The sequence below is a fragment of the Lissotriton helveticus genome, chromosome 5_1, assembly GCF_964261635.1.
Source record: "Lissotriton helveticus chromosome 5_1, aLisHel1.1, whole genome shotgun sequence".
Lineage (NCBI taxonomy): Eukaryota > Metazoa > Chordata > Amphibia > Caudata > Salamandridae > Lissotriton > Lissotriton helveticus.
In genome coordinates, this window is record NC_136065.1 from 1771885310 (window position 1) to 1771904123 (window position 18814).

At 43.0% G+C, this 18814-nt stretch overlaps 1 protein-coding gene across 3 annotated transcripts in view; it reads right to left on the reverse strand.

Annotated features, from left to right (window-relative positions):
• Positions 1-18814, reverse strand: part of MAPT (microtubule associated protein tau) — a 1132093-nt gene that overhangs the window by 824202 nt on the left and 289077 nt on the right. For all 3 annotated transcript variants that reach the window (XM_078645042.1, XM_078645040.1, XM_078645041.1), the window contains exon 3: positions 8073-8159. In XM_078645042.1, the coding sequence (XP_078501168.1) occupies positions 8073-8159 (87 nt within the window). The remainder of the gene's footprint in view (positions 1-8072; positions 8160-18814) is intronic.

Genomic DNA, 18814 nt, shown 5'->3' on the forward strand with positions numbered 1-18814 from the left:
AACTCGATTTTTAATTTGTGGGCTTGAATTCTCGACTAATTTAGTAACAAAAAGGTGAGGGTATGACTCACTACTTGTCTTGAGGCCACTGTTGATGCTAAAACATTTTTCAAATCTAGAATAAAAATCACTAATATCTTCGTCTTGTTTCTGTTTACAGGCTGAGATTGCATCCCAGTCTTCTTTTCTAGTTGTCAATAATCTGGGTAAAACTTGTATTAATAATTCTGGTAATTCTTTACATTTATCTCCGAGACCGGTACCTGGTACTCGTGCCTTATCTTCAGCTTCTAGAACTGCCCAATCGATCTTTTTCTCTCCCACCTCCCATTCTTTTTCCTTGAGCTTTTCATACACCCCTGCGGGCAGAAGAACCTTTAACATTTTAATTATATCTGGATACGTGTATTCTCCCATACGGAGCATGTCTTTTAATTCTCTATGGAACCCTGCTGGATCTTTGTCATGACAGGGAATTAATTTCTTCATCTCGAGGAGTTCCATCTTTGTAATCGGAGTGTAAACAAACACTCGTTCTAGTTCGCCACCCGTTCCTCTGACTGGGTGGACTTCTCGTAACGGATTCTGTCTCTCCATGTAAAATGGTTTACCTTCTGGGGGTGAGGCAGGAACAAAATGCGGATTCAAAAACGTTCTATATTTGTGACGCTGTTCTAGAATGACACTAATTAAATCGGTACCTAGACCTTTCCATCTATACTGGAGTAACTCGTTCAGGACATCATGTAAAGGGCCTGGATCAGAGTGCTGACCCTCATACAATGTAATGAGGTGCTGAATCATATACATACCCACCAGTCGTTGTTCGGCTGGGGGCATTTTCAGAAACATCTGTGCCACTATTTCGTCTGGAAAAGTGATAGAATCAGTAATCCATCGGACTGCTGATCGGGCTAGTTCTTGTTCATGCATGGTACTTAACTCACTGTAACCGATTCGTGATTTCAGAATGTGATCGGTAGCTTGGAATACTTGTTCTAGAGAACCTTGTTCTGGTGCTGGAGAATGAAAAATAGACTTGTGTTCTAGGCGTAAATGGCGATCTGGAAATCTAGATTTTCCTACATACGCTATTCTGGCCGGATTCTCGTCCTCTACCTCTTCAGTATCAGAGTTACTTTCTTTCTCGCTTACTTGTGCTTCTTTACGCTGTTCGTGTAATTTTATTATTTCTTTACGGATTTTCTTGTACATACTCTCCATAGCACCGACGGTCTTGTGCTTACCCTCGGCTATATTATCACTCCACCTTGTCAGGGTTTTCATTTCGGCTTGATCTTTAGACGGGTAATCTTGTTCTCTTATTAGACAATTAATCAGAAACTTTAATATCATGAGCTGGATCTCGGCTTTCCTTTGAGACATGGCCTCGCTAATACTTTCTGGATCATCCCCTGTACGGATGAAACGATATATTCTGTCTAGATCTTCTTTCATATTCGGTAAGGTGACTAGATACTCGGCCACCTTTCTTACGCGGAATGAATATAAAACCATATTATCCTCGCCTGGGACTGGATCATAGCCGCATTCGGCAAGGGATTTTCTTATTTCTGCTACAGTCTGATGTCTGGGCGTACGCTGGGACGCTTGTGCATGTAATTCGGCTGTCGTTAAACGCTTGTGTGGCGGCGGGGTTTGAGGAGTACCTCCCCCTGCGGCCCCTAAACTAGAGTCGTCTACTGAGGCTCTTCGTCCTGGCAGAGTGGGAAATGGAAATGCAGGCTGGACTTGTATGGCGGGCTGGACCGGGGGTACCGTAACAGGTACTCCGGTGTCTGGAGGAGCGGGAAGTGCCTGATTTACAGGGACTGGCGGAGCGCGAACAGGATTTGCATATTCTGGAACTGTGTCGTCCAAATAGGACGAAATAAAAATATCAGCTGCGGTCTGTTTGTGACGTAGTTTGGTCGGAACTAATGGTAGCGGGAAATTACTGGATGCCTCTGGGGTCGCTTTTGGCAAGCCCTCGGCAAGGAGAGGATACATACCCCTAATAAGGGCATGCCTCTGTCTGTCTGACTGTTCGGCTCTGACTTGTTCACCTATCTCGATTAGTTCTTTTTCTTGTGCTCGTTCTAAGGATTCTCTACTTAATTCTGACTTTCTGATTTCCTTTTCAGTTCTTTTATGAGCTTCTTTGCGCCATAACTCGATGGCATCTTTCTGTGACTGTCTGGCTTTCTTTTTCCATAATACTTCTTCTACTCGCATGATGCATTCGGCATCCCATGTACCTGATACGGGCCATCTATACTTTTCTTCTAACTGTTTGGTATACTCTACCCATAAATCTAGATACAATATGGCGCTTATGCCATGCTTCTGATACATAAAATGACCTGGACTGTCCCTAGGCGGAACTGGAACTGCTGCTTCCAGCAGACCCTTTCTGGTTTTTAACTGACGTAATTTCGAAAAGAGCGGCATGACTGAACTATAATCTAGACACAATACAATACACAATAAACACGATACTTATTCCCCATTCATACCACGACATTAAAATACATGAAGAACATTTAACAATAAGAGTTCGAACAGAATACTACCTGGAATACGGAACACAGAATACATGAATTTTCTCGAGAACAGAACTGACTAGAGCAGGAACTAGATGCACTGCTGAAACAGTACGAAACTTACCGGTCTCATAAAGAGACACGTCAGGACCCGCATCCACCGAAGTGGACACTTCGTTTTGTGGGTCTGTGTACCACCAACCCACAGACCAGAGTCAATTAGATTGACCCTGTCTAGATACTACCCCAGTAACGGTACTCACCGGGCAGCAAGAACGGAAGGCCTCGGACTGGACTGGACTGCTACGACGACGGACGACGAACTTCGGACTTCAGTTACGGGTGGACCTCCGGATACCTCGGACCTTGGACTCTCGGCTTGGGCTCTGGTCGGGACTCGCCGCGTTCCTCCACCGTCTCGTTTGGATGCTGGACCGCCTCCTCCGTCTCCTCCGTGGGCCTGAGGGATACTTGAAGCAGAAATATCTGCCGGTGCGCAGAAGAGTTCCGTCACGACTGCAGAGGGTCAGGGGGTCGGCGTGGCTTCACCGACGCGTGGGGAAAGGGCAAGTCCCTGTTCGGGCGCCATTATGTGGTAAATAAATAAATAATACCCTATTTTTGAATGTATAAATGAATAACAGATAGCTCAATAAATAAGAGTCAAAATTCGAGGTAGTAGGAGTTTCGCAGGTTTATTACAGCATAAAGGACAGGAACAGGACAACCTGCATAGGAATAGGATGGCAGGGCCCAGCAGCGCTGCTGGTGTCAGGATCGGGACAAGGAAAAGGATGATCTTTTTAATAACAGTGCATGAGCATATATACATAACGCAAACACATATCATTACATTGCAATAGACGTAGCAGTGGGTGGAGCAGAAGGTGTGACGCGTAGCAGTCGCGAAAGATAAGGGTGAAAAGAGGTGTAACGGGGCGTATACATAGACATGTGATGCAAACGTAACAGAATATGTCATGAATGGGGCGGAAACCATGGAGGGGGCTACCTGAGGAGCCGGGACCTCTAACCTGATGGTGCGCGCAAACTGGCAATGACGTGTTACTAGGAGAAGCTGGGGGCTATGAACTCTGTGCTAGGAGCAGAGACTGAAGTCTGGAGAGTCAGAGCGACATGTACCTAAGCAGTATCTAGTATCTGATGTTTAGAGAACATGTTGATATAAACTAGAAGTCAGGAGGGGAAAGGCTAACTTGATTCTAAGACTGGACCATGCATTATTCTACATGTAGTGCGTGATGAAGAATATGAAATGACCATTAAATACAGTATTTCTCTTACATGGAGCCGGAAAGGCTAGACAATGACGGAAACTATTGATGCAGTTCAGTAACTTAGGAATGCAGAGAAGGAGGACTGAACTGATAACTGGAACTATAACATACTTTTGGCAGACTCAGAGGCTGAGCCAGGCTGAACCGGGCACTGCAAGGCAGGAAGTAAGTGAAGGGTCGAGGATACAGGTGGGGGCTGTATCGCTCCTCAGCGAGGCTTTAGGAGACAGGAGCTGAATCTGATGTCCGGGCCCTTTTGAGGCCTAGAAACGGGGACTTTACAATGAAATAACGTGCACACTGAGAAACGTGGCAACGTAACTTTACATAGGCCTGATATTCGTAGTATTCACGAGGACTAGAAACTGGCATATTAGAGATGGACACAACTATAATTGCGTCATTAATCGAACATGGGGAATGCATATGCATATTTAATCATGCACACATAACATATGATGGATGACACGTAGGGACACAGAACATGGCAAAATTTACTTTTCCACATCTTTGGCGCGCATTTGTCGCGCCCGCTGCGCTCGTCCGCTGCGCTTCCTGTGCATGCACATTCTTATGGGCTGAGAATACTAAGGGGCGTGGCCTCGGAGTGGGCGTGTCCTGCTCCGGGCGGGGAAAATGGGCTTTCTACAAAGATGAAACTGAAGCCTTCCCAGCGCTCGTTTTTGGCAGGGACAGGTGCCTGCACACAGTAATCGTGAGCAGGAAACAGGGGGAACGTGCAGTTAAAAATGTACAGATTTCAGGTATTTAAAAAAACACAAGCATGAACACAAATGCTGTCTCCCGGCTGAGCCTCAGGAGGATTACAATTACCGGCGCACTCGCGACTCAGCGCGCTATAAATGCGTTTAACATGTACATTTCATCTACAATAAGCCTGCCAACCTCTTGTTGTGTGCACTGCTAAGGAGGTACTTTGTGTGCTCCTGGTAACCTACTCATGGAGAGCAGTGGTGTCTACAACTACAATGTGCAAGGTGTGTTTATTCTAACTGTGGCATTGAGGAACTGGACTCAACATAAAGATGTGTTTGGGCCACACACCAGAAGTGCCTTACAAGCGCATGGAAGTGAAAGCACTAGGTAAGAGTAATGTCCTAGTGGCATCGTGTTTAATTGTGTCTGTTCTGCAGGCCAACAATACAGAATCTGTGTAGTGAGCTACATTGACGGTGAGACTGTTTTTCGAGTTTGGTTGGTCCTTCACACTTCGGGGAGTCATGTGGTGAGTTTCAATTCTTTAATAAGCCAAAGAGCCCTTCCATCTTCAGTGGGCGTCATCTCTGCTGCAAAGTACTATCTTCTTGCATGTCTCCTGGCGCCACTTCATCGCTGTGAAGTCCTGTTTGTCCTTGGAATGCCTGTTCCCCATTATCGAGGTGACAGGCACACCATTGACATTTTTTTAAATTCTAGTTTGTGGTGCATGATGAAGAGATTTAACGTTAAAATGTTTTATTTCACAGGAATATGAAACTTATGAGTTGACAGTGACTTGTTATTGCTGTATGGGGACAGTGTTGTTTTCAATTTCGCACGTACAGGTTTTGTTGTCATTAGATCTCTTACGTTCTTCTTTCTAACATAGTATCCATGCCTAAGGGATAGGAGTGGGTCTCTGTCCCATGTTCCCTCTTTACGTTCTTGCTACGGTTTTGCTAAGCCTTTGTACCTTGATTCTAGGTGTTGGCTTAAGGGGTTTATTTTCTTGCTACGTTTAGTATGGGTTTTAGCCCCATTTTCATGTCATTTGTCTCTCTACATTTTTATTGTTAACCTTTATGCTGTTTGGGTTATGGGGTGTTTTTCCCCATTTGCGTATATTTGATACTTCTTTACTTTTCAGGTGTGATTTTGGGTGTTAGTCCCACCACTTCGTTTTGCATCATGTTGTGTGTAAGCCGCCATGCGCTTCACCTTGTCATTTTGTGTATGTCGCCCTGCGCCTCACGTTGTCAAGTCGTGTGTAAGTCGCCTCGCACTTCACATTGTCATGTTGTGTGTAGGTCGCCCTGCGTTTCACTTAGTCATGTTGTGTGTAAGTCGCCCTGCGCCTCACATTGTCGTGTTGTGTGTGAGCACCATGCACCTTATCCTGCTTATACATCATCATGTTGTGTATGTAAGTCACCCTGTGCTTCACGTTGACGTATTGTTTGCGTTTGCCACACTGTGCTGCACCGGTGTTGTTTTCTCGGGCTGCATTTGTTCTTGGGTGTTAGTCCCATACTACACTAGTTGTTACACTGCTTTTAGCATGTGTACCTCATATGAGGAGTGGCGTGTTGTCATGGTTCCCTTCCCCACAGTCTCCTTACATGAAGAGTACTTCCTTGGGTGTCGTCACCCACAGTGTTTTAGTCTTGGGGTTCGTTTCCCCCTTTACTTTCTATGTGGTTGTTGCTCACTTGGTATCTGTGAGCTTTTCTCACACTTCTTTCTTTTTTGCTTTTTGTTCTCTATTAGAGGAGGAGGATGGTGTCAGTGTTTTCCTTTCATTCTTCTTTCCTCCTTTGTTTATCTGTTTTCTCTCTTGTGATGTGGTTTTACCATTCATCCCAGGGTTCATGGACTGTTTTCATCATTTGTACATTGCTGAGTATAGTTGTTTTCATTTTAATGTGGTTCCATTTATTTTTCAATATAAAAGGGAGAGGATATGTAGTATTCTCATGTTATGCTGTAATGTTCCCTTTCACCTTGTCCCTAGCTTCTCAGCCAGTGTGAGTGTTCTGTGTAGAATGTTGGTGTGATTGACATGAGAGGAATGCTTGGGTGTCTAGTGGAAGTGTTGTCAGTTGGAAGATGGAAGATGGGCTGAGCAGCTAGCAGGCTGCTCTGCTTGGGCTCTGTATCTATTCTTCTTATGGACTTAATAAACAACCTGAAACTCATCTCGGCTACGTTTACTATGTCTTCTGAACACATGCGGCCAGCCCACTACACAAACATATTAAGAAAAAACAAAAATCTATACACAAAGCGTTACAAAAAAGATTTTTCAATCCCAGAATCGTTCTAAGATCTTTTGTCATGAGCCACAAAAAGGAACAAGTGCTCTCGTGCACCTGCTAGTACAAGATATGGCGGGACTGGGAGGCTCATGGCTCTTTGAAGGGACAATGTCCAATTTCGAGCTTTGAAATTAATAACTTCTAATTTCACAAATTTCACATTTGAAACTCACATTTTTTCACGCCACAGAAAAATGGAATAAAACCATGGAGGATCAGATGTGGAGTTTGATGAAATTGAAAGTTATTACATCATTTTGTTTGTTCCTTGGAGTCCTGAATATGAAGCAAGTATTGTGTTACTCTCAGGTTGTGCAATAATTTGTCGAAGAAGTTGGAACTGGTAGGCCATGGATTGTATCATTAAGGTTTTTTGCTACCGATATCGTTGTGATCCTCCACAATGATACATCTGTTTTCAGTAAGGATGGTTATGACTTCCTTGTCATATTAGTGATATATAACTAATAGGAGAAGCCACCATTCATTATTACCACAGAGGAACCGGTGATGTCACCGTGAAACACGTAATGGCTGAATTTCGTGGAATATGGACTGTGTAATTTCTTCAGAAGAGCAAGCCGAATCACTCAAAAATAGATTATAAATTGGAAAGATGGTAGATTATGTACTAAAGTCCAAAGTGACTTTTTCTTTTCTATAATTAGATAATTATTATTGATGTTGAAATGTAATAAGGATAAAACTGATATATATATATATATATATAAATATCATAATTACTTCTTGGTGTCTAAATTGTTGATAACTAGGTAATGTTTAGTTGAGTACATTGACTCTCCACGCTAAATTATTGTACATTAGTAAACAGTAAGCCAGAGGGGAATCTGGCATAGTGGGTGGAGTGCACAGGGCCATATGTTCTGATATCCCCAAAATGAAAAATTAGATTAGTAAGAAACAGGTGCTTGTGCTTTGGAGGAGGGACACATATTGTAATGTCTTTACTGTCAAAACTTTTTGAAATGGCTCCAGTGTCTTCCTTTAGAGGGTAGATTATTTAAAGAGTTGAATCATGTACTACTATTAAACAAGAAGCTTTACATTATGTTTATGCAGAGACTCGTATTTGTTCTGGTTTTGAGAAACAACCTTACTTCAGTTAATTTGGAAAATCTGTATAGCTGAAAATGTTTCGTTTATTTCTTTTATGTCTCAAGGAACTTAATGTCTACCTTCAGTAGTTGGAGTGCTCTTTGCATCTGATGCTTCAGAAACTGGCTCATCCGATCCATCATCACCTTGCAGCTCCAAATTATGTCCTGAAACAAATCATAATACCATTAATATGCACCGTGACTTCCTAATATGATTTAGGATATTTTGTATCACAAGATCTTAGGATGATCGTAGGTCTATTATATCAGTTCTGTTCTAGGGTGTGCAAATAATAATCAGTACTGTCAAAATGGCTCGAAACAGAAAGGCACAGAAAGAAAATATTTTTTGCTCACTTTGAGTGGACTTTTGCCTCCTTATATCCTTCGTTTGATTAATTGCTTTAAGAAAAAGCAACAGGTATTTCTCTCTTCCACGGGAAACACCAACTTCTACTCGGGATCATAGCAAACAGCAACTTTAGAACATTAACTAGGAACTCCTTGACTGATTACCTGTTGTGAGCATGGAATACTAGGATAATACTGGTGAATTTAAAGTCTTCACAAGACTGGAAAGGGATCATGAGCCCACTGATTTTTGCACCAATTCTTCAACCAATATACCATTTTTACAGGTTTTTGGTCCTCATGCATGACCTCTTCATATAGGAAGATCACTTAATGGAAGTATCATGGTATTGAAAAAATAGTTATATAGTGTGTATGCTTATTTCTCTGTAACTTGGTACAGAGCATTCAGCACCATAATTTTGATTAAATAATTTAAAAGGCTTATAAGTCTTCTTGAAGAAAAGTCTGAGCAAGGGCAGGAACAAAACCTAATTCCGACCTGAGGTGACTAAGGGTCAGATTTAGAGTTTAGCAGACAGGGCACTCCTTCACAAATGTACCTTCTGACAAACCTCGGTTCACATGCTCAATTAAGTCAGTAAACTTTCATTTTTAAAGGCACAGAAACAACTGCAGGGCCAGTAGTCCTCTCTTAATTTGGCAAGTGACAGTCTAGATGGGGTGCCTGAAGAGATGACCTCTGCCACCAAATGCCAAAGACAAATTGAATTCCATCAAAGCAACTGGGAAAACTTCACACAGCCCTTGCGAGAAAAAGATAGCGCAAGCTTCTGGAATATCGTGGCTTTAAGAACTAGCTCAGGTGGTCCTGACCCATCATAATAACCTTTAAGGGCTGCAGCTGAACTATAACGCTGGACTCAATTCCTCAGGGCGTGGGCAAGCTCAAGATGGCGGTGGTAGCATAACTGAGCAGCTCCTGTCCCGGCGGCGCTGCAACAGCATTTTCAGCTGGCCCCTGTGCCCAGGCGAGTTCTCCAGAGAATGTAGAGAGGCCCGGGGCGAAGGAGCATTCCGAAGTCCCGCAAGCTCAAGCAGACCATGCCACCGCATGTAGACTTGGAGACCGCCATGGGGGGGGGGGATGAGGACCACTCGTGGGATCCTGCCCTGTTTGCCCCCTGTGATAATTATGTATTGCGAGATGGTACCCTGGATTCCTTCGGGGTGCTACAGGCAAGGCCCTCGGGCCTGAGAGCCAATTTAAAATGGTGCCACCCAGCCTCTACAATATAGGCTCCTGTGAGCATTCAGAAGGGCCTCACCTCCTGCACGGGGCGGTGATCTCATGCTATTGGCCCGCACCTGCCTACGATGCAGCTCTGCAACATTGAAGGACACTGCATGCAAGATTGACTGAACGGGTGCGACGGGTCCAAGCTGGAGTGAGCCATTGCAAACTGGGCCTTTGCTGAGTACTGCAGCCCTAGAGGGCCCAACTGGACGCTATCCGTTCCGGCCCCTTGTTCTCTAGGGTTGGCTCACTGTGAGGCCACAGGAGGTGTGAGCACCAGGGAGTCTCCACGGTACATATCAGACGTTGGACCTCCTGGTGACCGTCCCTCTGAAACATTCTTTCACCGAATGAGCAGTAAGTGTCGGGGACTGCTGGCGCCTTCCTCCACCTTCTAAGCAGACTACTTGAGCCCCCAAATCACCAGTGCTCTGCAAGGGAGGGCGTCCTGCCGGTTTCCAAACTTTGAGTACCTCGGGCACTTATCTGCAGATATGATCCTGTGCGCCACTGGTGTGAAGGGGGAAACCTTAAGGCATCTGCCCTCCTGAGGGAGCTGCTGTGATACTTCACTGGGTCTACAGTCTGACAGACAGTCCATCCCCCTAGTGGGCCAAAATTCATTGGGTAGCCCTTTGGACTTTAAGTGGGCAATTACCCTACATCAAGTTGGACGTCCTCAGCGTTTGGGCCTCCTCATCATGGAGGGCAGCAAGGCATAAAAGGATAGAACCATGAGGCGGGACATCCAACACCCCACTGGACAACCTGGTTTTCTGTCATAACTACTTGGACAAAGAAGCCATGTTGGCAGCGGCTAGGCGAGGAGGCCCAATCCGCTACAACAGCTGTGAGCTCCAGATATTTCAAGATGTTTCCCCCATCACTCCAGCTAAACGCTGGGCCTTCTGCCCGTGACCTAATTCCTGCATGAACATGGCCTGTACTACTGGTGGGGCCACACTTTTCAGCTCTGGCAGGGCTACAACTGGCCCACTACATCCCTACAGGAGGCTTGTAAGATGTTAGATTTTCAGCACCCGGATTCGGAAGGGGAAACCCTGCCAGACCTCCCTCGATCAGCCAGCCCAGAGAGGACGACAATGCGTCACTGCCAACAGTATGGAACCCCTAGGAAGGAAGAGATCATGGAGGGATGAAAGGCAGCATTGGCACATGCTCAGAAAGTAAGGGTTCCCTCATCTCTTCCCCATCTGACGGATCAACAGAAGTTTCTGCCACGTACACAGGGATCCTGCCAAGGATAGGCCCAGGTTTGACACTTCTTGAAAATAACCCTGATGAGAAAGAGAATTTCTTAGCTCTACTGCACCGGAGTGGACTACAACTTATCCGCGGCCCGGACGGGCCTTTGGACAAGCGGCCACAAGAGAGGCTGTGTGACCCCAAAGAGTTCCAGCTTGACGCCACCTGTATTCTGTCTATGGGACAAAGTGTCATTAAGGGTTTGGTTGTACTTTGTCACTATTGGTTTTGTTAGGGGTTTACGAGCCCGTTAGGGCTGTTGTTGAAAGGGGTGTTGGGGGGTTGGCCTATCCGCTCAATCTTAGCTACCAAAGCTTATGGCTCGGCATCACACCTTTACCCGTTCACCCTACGGTCTACACTTTGTCATGCCTTCGCATAAAATATCAACATATAATAATGTACGGGGCTTAATAATCCACTCAAAAGGTGCTCCGTTTTAAATGAGCTGCCCTCTCTCTCTGCCCATATAGGTTTGATCCAGGAGACCCATTTAATGCGAAAGGACCAATTCTATCTTAAATCTTATAAATACCCAGGCCAATAGTCCTCCTCAGCTAGCAAAAAAGTGTTGGGTGTGGTGATCCTGTTAGCGAAGAACTGCCCCCTCTGGGTTGCCCATACTTTGAGGGACAGGACTGGGAGGTGGATGGACATCCAAGGTACCCTGAGAGGTTCACAGCTAACCATTGCTTCCCTTTACTGCCCCAACAATGGTCAGGAATCATTTCCTATCTAAACCATCTGCACACTGTCCGAATGGTCCCCAGCTCCTCTCATCATGGGGGGAGAGCTAAACCTAGCCCTCAATAAAGAGACACATGTCGACAACCTTAACTGCTGTCACAAGATGGTGCATTCAGCGGCTGGTTGGGTGTTTGAAGAAGAGGTGAGCCAAGATGTGTAGCAGCCCCACCACTCATTAAGTACTGACTTCTCATTTTACTCTCGGGCACATAAAACATATGCCCGCCTCGACTGCATCCTACTCGATAAGTGCCACCTCCCAAACATCCTCGAGTTCACACTGGAAGCACTGACCCTATCTGATCATGGTCCGGTCACTTCAATACTTTCCAAAACATGTACTACCTGCCTCTGGAGGCTCTAAGACTATCTTTTCAAGACCCCGTAACGTTGCCAATATCTCCAAGAGCATACCAGAATACACTACACACAACAACACAGGGGACATCTCAGCCGCTACTATGTGGGATGCACTTTTTTTTGTTTTTGTTCCAGCAAGATTGCAAAAATCGACAAGTTCAAAATTCAAATATATTTCCAATACATTGCAAAAAAAATTATAAACAAAGAAGAAGATATAAACATTTCATCTTCCATTATTAATCCTCATAATAATCACGGAACGCACTCCATATTTTTATGCCCAATCTTTTTTTCCTCACACCCTTGATAAAGAAAAGTCCCCACTCCAAATTATACATACTAAGCATTTTAGCACGCCATTGATGAAAAACAGGTGGTTGTTCCTGAAGCCACTCAGTGGCTATGCATAAGCGTGCTACAGTCATTGCAAAGAAAATAAAATACCGATGTTGATATAAAAGCTCAGCTACTCTGTCCTTTGGGATTTTCCTCAATAACAGCATAGCCGGAGTAACAACTACAGGCATTCCAATTACATAAGATAAAAACTTTTCAAGATCAGTTATAAAACATTGGAGTTTAACACAACTGTAAAAAATATGGACGCTTTCCGCATCGTCAGCACTACACCGAAAACACTTCCCTTCGTTCCCTCCACCCCATTTTGCCATTTGCGTCGGGGTGTAGTATAAATCAAACAGAGCCTTGAAAAATTGTGCTTTTAAATTTGCCGACATTAGTGCCTCCTTGGCTAATAATAGTAGGTCATCTATGTCTAACTCTTGGTCCCCTAGTGCGCCCACCCATTTAATCCTCACTTTTTCTAAATCATCACTCCGATCACTAAGCAGTAATTGGTAAAGCGTTCCAATTTTAACTAGCCTCCTAATGCCTTTCACAACTTTATTTGGCTGAAGCACACCTTTTCGATGAGATAAGTAATCTCGTATTTGCAAAAAAAATGTAAAAACATTTCTAGGAAAGAAAAACTGGTCTTTTAGCTCATCAAAAGATTTACAGATCCCTTCATCCTTGTACATATCTCCTAACCATCTAACCCCTTTCCGCTGCCACCTTATTGCCATGTCGTCAGAAAATATCCCAGGTAGAAGTCTATTGGTGTTTAAGGGCGTATAATAAGATATTTTCCCTATCGCTTTTATCTTGGCAACCCACTTCCATACCTTAAACGCGCCCAGCAGTACCTTAAAACGAGTCCGTTTATAATAACTCCCATCAATCTCCTTGAATAGTAATTGTTTTGCTGCTGTCCCTAGCTGCATTTCAAAAATAGAAAGGGCAGGGGCCCGATCCTGCTCATTCTCCCCCGTTATCAGGACCCTCATCTTTAATAAAAAACAAGTTACATAATACAAAAAAAAATCTGGCACCCCATCCCTCCCCTAGCAGTTGGTAAAGTCATAAACTTCATTGCCCGTCTAGGTCTCCCTGGGCTCCAAATACATTTACCACATCTCGACTGCAGGGCCTGTATCCTATCTTTTGCAATTTCTAAGGGTATTGACCTAAATAGATATAAGACTTTTGGTAGCACATTCATTTTTATAACATTCGACCGTCTGATAATAGTTAAATATAGTCGTTCCCACCTATCCAAGGAGTTCCTAATTTTAGTCATCAATGTAATCCAATTAACCTCAACTAATTCTGTCATATTGGACCGCAACAAAATACCTAGATATGTAGCCTCCTTCACCACTCTGCTGTCTTGCCATACTACAGACTCCGAGCACAAGATCTGTGTTTTTAACACATTTAATTTATATCCTGCTACTCGCCCAAACTCCTTCGCCAACCTCTCAATTTCTTTGATGGCGGTACCAAGGTTTACCGTTGTCACCGCAATATCGTCCGCGTAAGCGAACACGGAGAAATAATACTCGGACACTTGGTATGGTGGGATAAAAATATTACCAATTAATTGTTCTAAAAAAAGGATTGATGTATAAAGCAAACAAAAGAGGAGAGCACGGGCACCCCTGACGTGTGCCTCGTGTAATATTCACAGAGTCAGAGAGTAGGCCCATAGCAGAGATCCTGGCCTTAGGTGTTTGATATAAAGACTGAATAGCAACAATGTATTTTGGTCCAGACCCCATTTTCTGCATTAGTTTCCACATATACCCCCATTGCACCCGGTCGAACGCTTTTTCCACGTCAAATAGGATAAGCGCAAGATCATTTTTTTTAACAGCAGCTATGTCAAATAATGTAATAACCTTATTCACGTGTTCTACAGTCCCTCTATTTGTGTGGGATGCACTTAAAGCAGTTCTCAGGGGGAACTTCACAGTAGAGGCTGCTCGTCTTGAATGCTTGTGTGGTGACCTCTTCCAGGAGCTAAGGGATGACTTCATAGCTCGGGAACAACAGCACAAATGCACTCACTCACAGATAAAGTGGAAGAAGATCCTCAAGACCAAGGGCCAACTGAAACTCCTAGAATTTGGTAAGGCAGACTATTCCATTGTCAAACTGGATAACAAATATTATACCCTAGGGAACAAGTCGGGAAAGCTTTTAGCTAGTCTTTTTTTAGATAAAAAAAGCCCACAACAACATCTTCGAAATTCACAATAGAGGAGAAAAGGTCATCACATTGGACCCCGATAAGACCGAATGCTTTCGGAATTTCTTTTAGACCCTCTATTGGAAAAGGGACACCCACCCACAAATACGGGCTTCTTAGCAGGGCGGGCCTCCCTAAACTTAGCACCTCAGGTAGGGAGCAGCTCGTTCAGCCAATAGAGAAGGAAGAAACACTGCTGGCCATAGCAAAACTGTTCATCCACCTTTTATGAGCACTTTCTTCCCCTCTCCTCCCTTTGCTGTTGAAAGCCTATTACGCAATATTGCAAGGGGGTCAGGTAACATCTATGTCCAAATCTTGTAATTAGCTGATTCTTAAGCTGGGAATAAATACCGAAGAGCGCGGCTCCAGTCGCCCGATATCTTTGCTAAATGTGGATGCCAAAATATTCACTTAGATAGCCACATTGCGTCTTCAGGTCTTGATAGCAGATCTTAATCATCTGAAACAATCTGCCATTATCTCTGGGAGCCAGGCAGCTGATAATACCAAAATGGTGCTCCACCGCATTGATTTTAGGCGCACAAGACATTCTTACTCTACTTGCTTCTAGTCTCCGTGAATGCGGAAATTGCATTCAACAAGGCTGACTGGGAGTTTATAAGCAAAGATAACTAATTTGCTGACTACATATAAGTCTCGCTAACTGACCTGGGCTTGTCTCTACCCCACCTTATGACAGAGCTATAGGCCTATAAGAAAGTCTCTGGCTTCAAGATCAACCTAGCAACATTGGAGATCCTCAAACTCTCTACAGCTGCCCAAGTCCATCTCGAGCAGACGCTACCACTGCTCTGGGTGGAGTTCCATATTGACTTCTGAGGACTAGTGTAGGCCCCCATGCTATCCGTGATGTGTCCTATAATCCTGCAGCAGTTAAAAAGGGTGATGAAAGTGGAGCTGAGTAGCTGGAAGCATAAAACAATAACCCTATTAGAGCGAGTGGCGGCCACTAAGAATGCTATCTAACCCAAGATTCCCTATGTCTTCCAGGCCATGACTCTAGGTTCCGAAAGATTTCATTGCAGAACTCCAATCTTTCTGCTATACATACCTCTGGGGAAGGAGGGCTGCATGCCTTTCCAGACATCGGTGCTCTCTTAAGCTGTGGCTAACGGGTTTAGCCGTGCCCAGCCTAGCATATTATTACGCTGCGGTCCATCTTTGCTTTCTCATCCATTAAACTAGATGGGAAGCTGACAACGGCTGGTGTATGATCGATTATACTTTGGAGGCTTGTGATTTGTGGGAGATGCCGACCTCAGCGAACAAGCATGCTCTATAAATTGCCTGTCGTTAAGGCTACCTTAGAGGTTTGGGACAAAGTAGCAACCAAAAAAGGGCTTAGATCCTTTCCCTCACCCTTAACACCCCTCTGGGTGAACAGCAACTTTTCTTGTTGTGTGGGGGATTGTTATCTTCAGGATATGTTTTCCTGTTTACTGATCTAAATAACAATAAAAATGTGTTTGACCTAAATTCAATTCCTTGGATGGAGGCGAGGTTAAGCATAGCGGATTATTCAAATATGTCTCTGCTGCCAAGACTTAACTTTTTACATCACAAGAAGTATCAAATTATAGCCATGTAAGGCTGCAGGGCCTGTATTTTCCCCGCAGACTTACCTGCCTGCAGGGCACTGCCTAAAGCTCTAGTTTAAGGTGGGTTTATACTGTGTGTAGCTAAGGAAGTTCCTAGCTCTAGGAAGAGTGATATAATTAACCTCGTTGACAGGAAAGGCTATCAATATGACTCTGGGAACTTATGACAATTATCTGTATTAGATGGAATCAGGGAAGTATTCATCACATTACTATTATGTAAATTACACCTACAGTCAATTGCCAGGAGTTAGTATCTATGTCATAACCAGGCTTTCAGGACCAGGCTTTCTGTATGAGCTTCGTGGTGATGAAATATGCCCATACACTATTTTGCTTTTTTGGAACTCGAATGAGCTTTTAATGACAGACAACATTAATAAAGGTTATCTGACTGGGCATAGCATGATAAAACTACTGCAGACCAAAAAATTTGATAGAGCCGAATTTGACTCAGGGGAATTTAACCGCTAAAATTTTGACTCCAATGGACATATGAAATATTGCTCTATGGCACTGGCTAAACACTCTTAAAGCAGACATCCATGAATTGGGAGTTGACCTTGTTCCGCTACACCTATATACAGTCTACGCTATTCCGTGGCCGAACTGAATAGTTCCCTGTTTACCTACTGGCAGATAGATTTTTAAGCTTATTCTTGAAGAAATCTCACAGCTAACTAACATTAATAAAGGCAAGAATGCAATATATTAGTGGCAGAAAAAAAGCAATATTAGGAAGACAAATAGTACCTACTAGGTAAAAACTGGAACATGTTAAACTACCTGAGCATACATTTCTCTACCACTGGAAATTGGTCTGAGCAGATTCTTAAGTCCCACAATGCTCTAGCTATACTGACGGAGAGCTTAAAATCCTTCAATATATTTTTTCCATGCACTTATGCTACATCTCTCTCTTTCTAGCTCTCTTGGAGCAGAGATAATAAGCATATGGGAAGGTTCAGAAGGCAAGTTCCAGATGTTCTTACCCTTAATTCAGTTAAAACCATTGACTTTATATCTGTAGAAGAGGTTATACTGCATTACACTGAATGTCAGACCAAACTGCTTGCTCGCTAGACAGAAATGCGGTAAGAAATGTAATGACCATAAATGTGGCTGATAATTTACCCAGGTTTAAACTCTTGAAGAAGCTATGCTACAGTCTTGAAATGCTTCACACCTGACATTTGCTGGTTGATATATATTTGTGGATGCCAGAATACTCAAGCAAAAGTTCAAGTTTTTTTTTTTTTTTAGAAAATCGACGTTTAGATTTCTGAGGGCCCAATAACAATTTAGACTAGCCCCGGGCGAGACTCACACCTAGAGACAGTTTCTCATCCAATGAAGGAGCCACACAGATGGAATTTGTATTTCTTTTGGTATGCTTATACAAAGCTTAAGAACATTTCTGTTTTGCAACCTCTAAACATAAGCTGTTGCCTTAATTTGACAGACAATTAAGTTATTGTACACATGTCTGTCAAGTAAGCTCTCTGAGAATGTAATACCATGGTACACCACAGAATTATTACAGTAATTATTTTTTCCTGAAAGTCCCATATCTTATCTACGGAAGATAGCTAAGAACTCACGTGCACTTTATTACTGTAAACCTTTTAGAATGAAATTAATAGTTTTTTTTATTTTCTAACTGTAGTTTATATAATGTATATAGCACTGTTTATGTATTGTTCAATTCATGAGTTTTTTTTCTGATTTTATATGGAGTACATACCATTGAGCAAGTATTTTTGAAAGGGTGCTTTTTATCCAGATAAACAGTAAAAAATAAATAAAAGCTAAATATAATCGTTAATCGTAAGGAAAATTGTTGTATTTTGCAAATAGAGAGGCACCGATGACATTATTGTACTCTCCTCTTCCTGGCTTTAAAAGATATACACTACTCTTTAGATGAGTAGCTATATATTTTTAGTTGTTGAGCCACTACTGCCCAGTCAATGGAATACTCTAGGTATAGACAGTAGAATATCTTACAGGCTAAATTCAGAAATCTACTAGTACTACAGAATGTATTATCTGCCTAAGACCGTACATTTATAGCCAAAAGCAAGATGAGATGGAGAGTAGGGTGGATGGTCAGTCACATTGCTAAAGTTGATGAATGACCAAGAGTTCACTTGTTCAATGGCGAGTAGAATTAACTTGCCTATTGTTCCGAGATTTATATGCTTGTTCAAATGTCCCCCAATGCTAGACTAGAAATTAAAAAAACATAAAATGATTCTTCACTTTTATACGCCCTAAATCATAGCATTTTCCTACATTCCATACCACATTTACAAGTCATACCTACCTATATGATACAATACAATGAAGAAAAAAAAATCCTTTTTTCACCTTAAAGACATACAATAATTATGGATAAAATACTACAATTATTAAACAATAATGCAACATAAAACAGTACAATACACAAATAGTAACAGGCTGCAATGGCTATGGACTTGTTCATTAAATATTGCCCCTGTAGTCTCACCTAATGAGTTGCTAAGCGGATGCGATGTATGTTGAAATCTGCAGGAAAATTTCAGCTGCACCAGTAACATGACACAGAACATTAAAGCTTTACAGTGCGTGATACTGTGTTTTC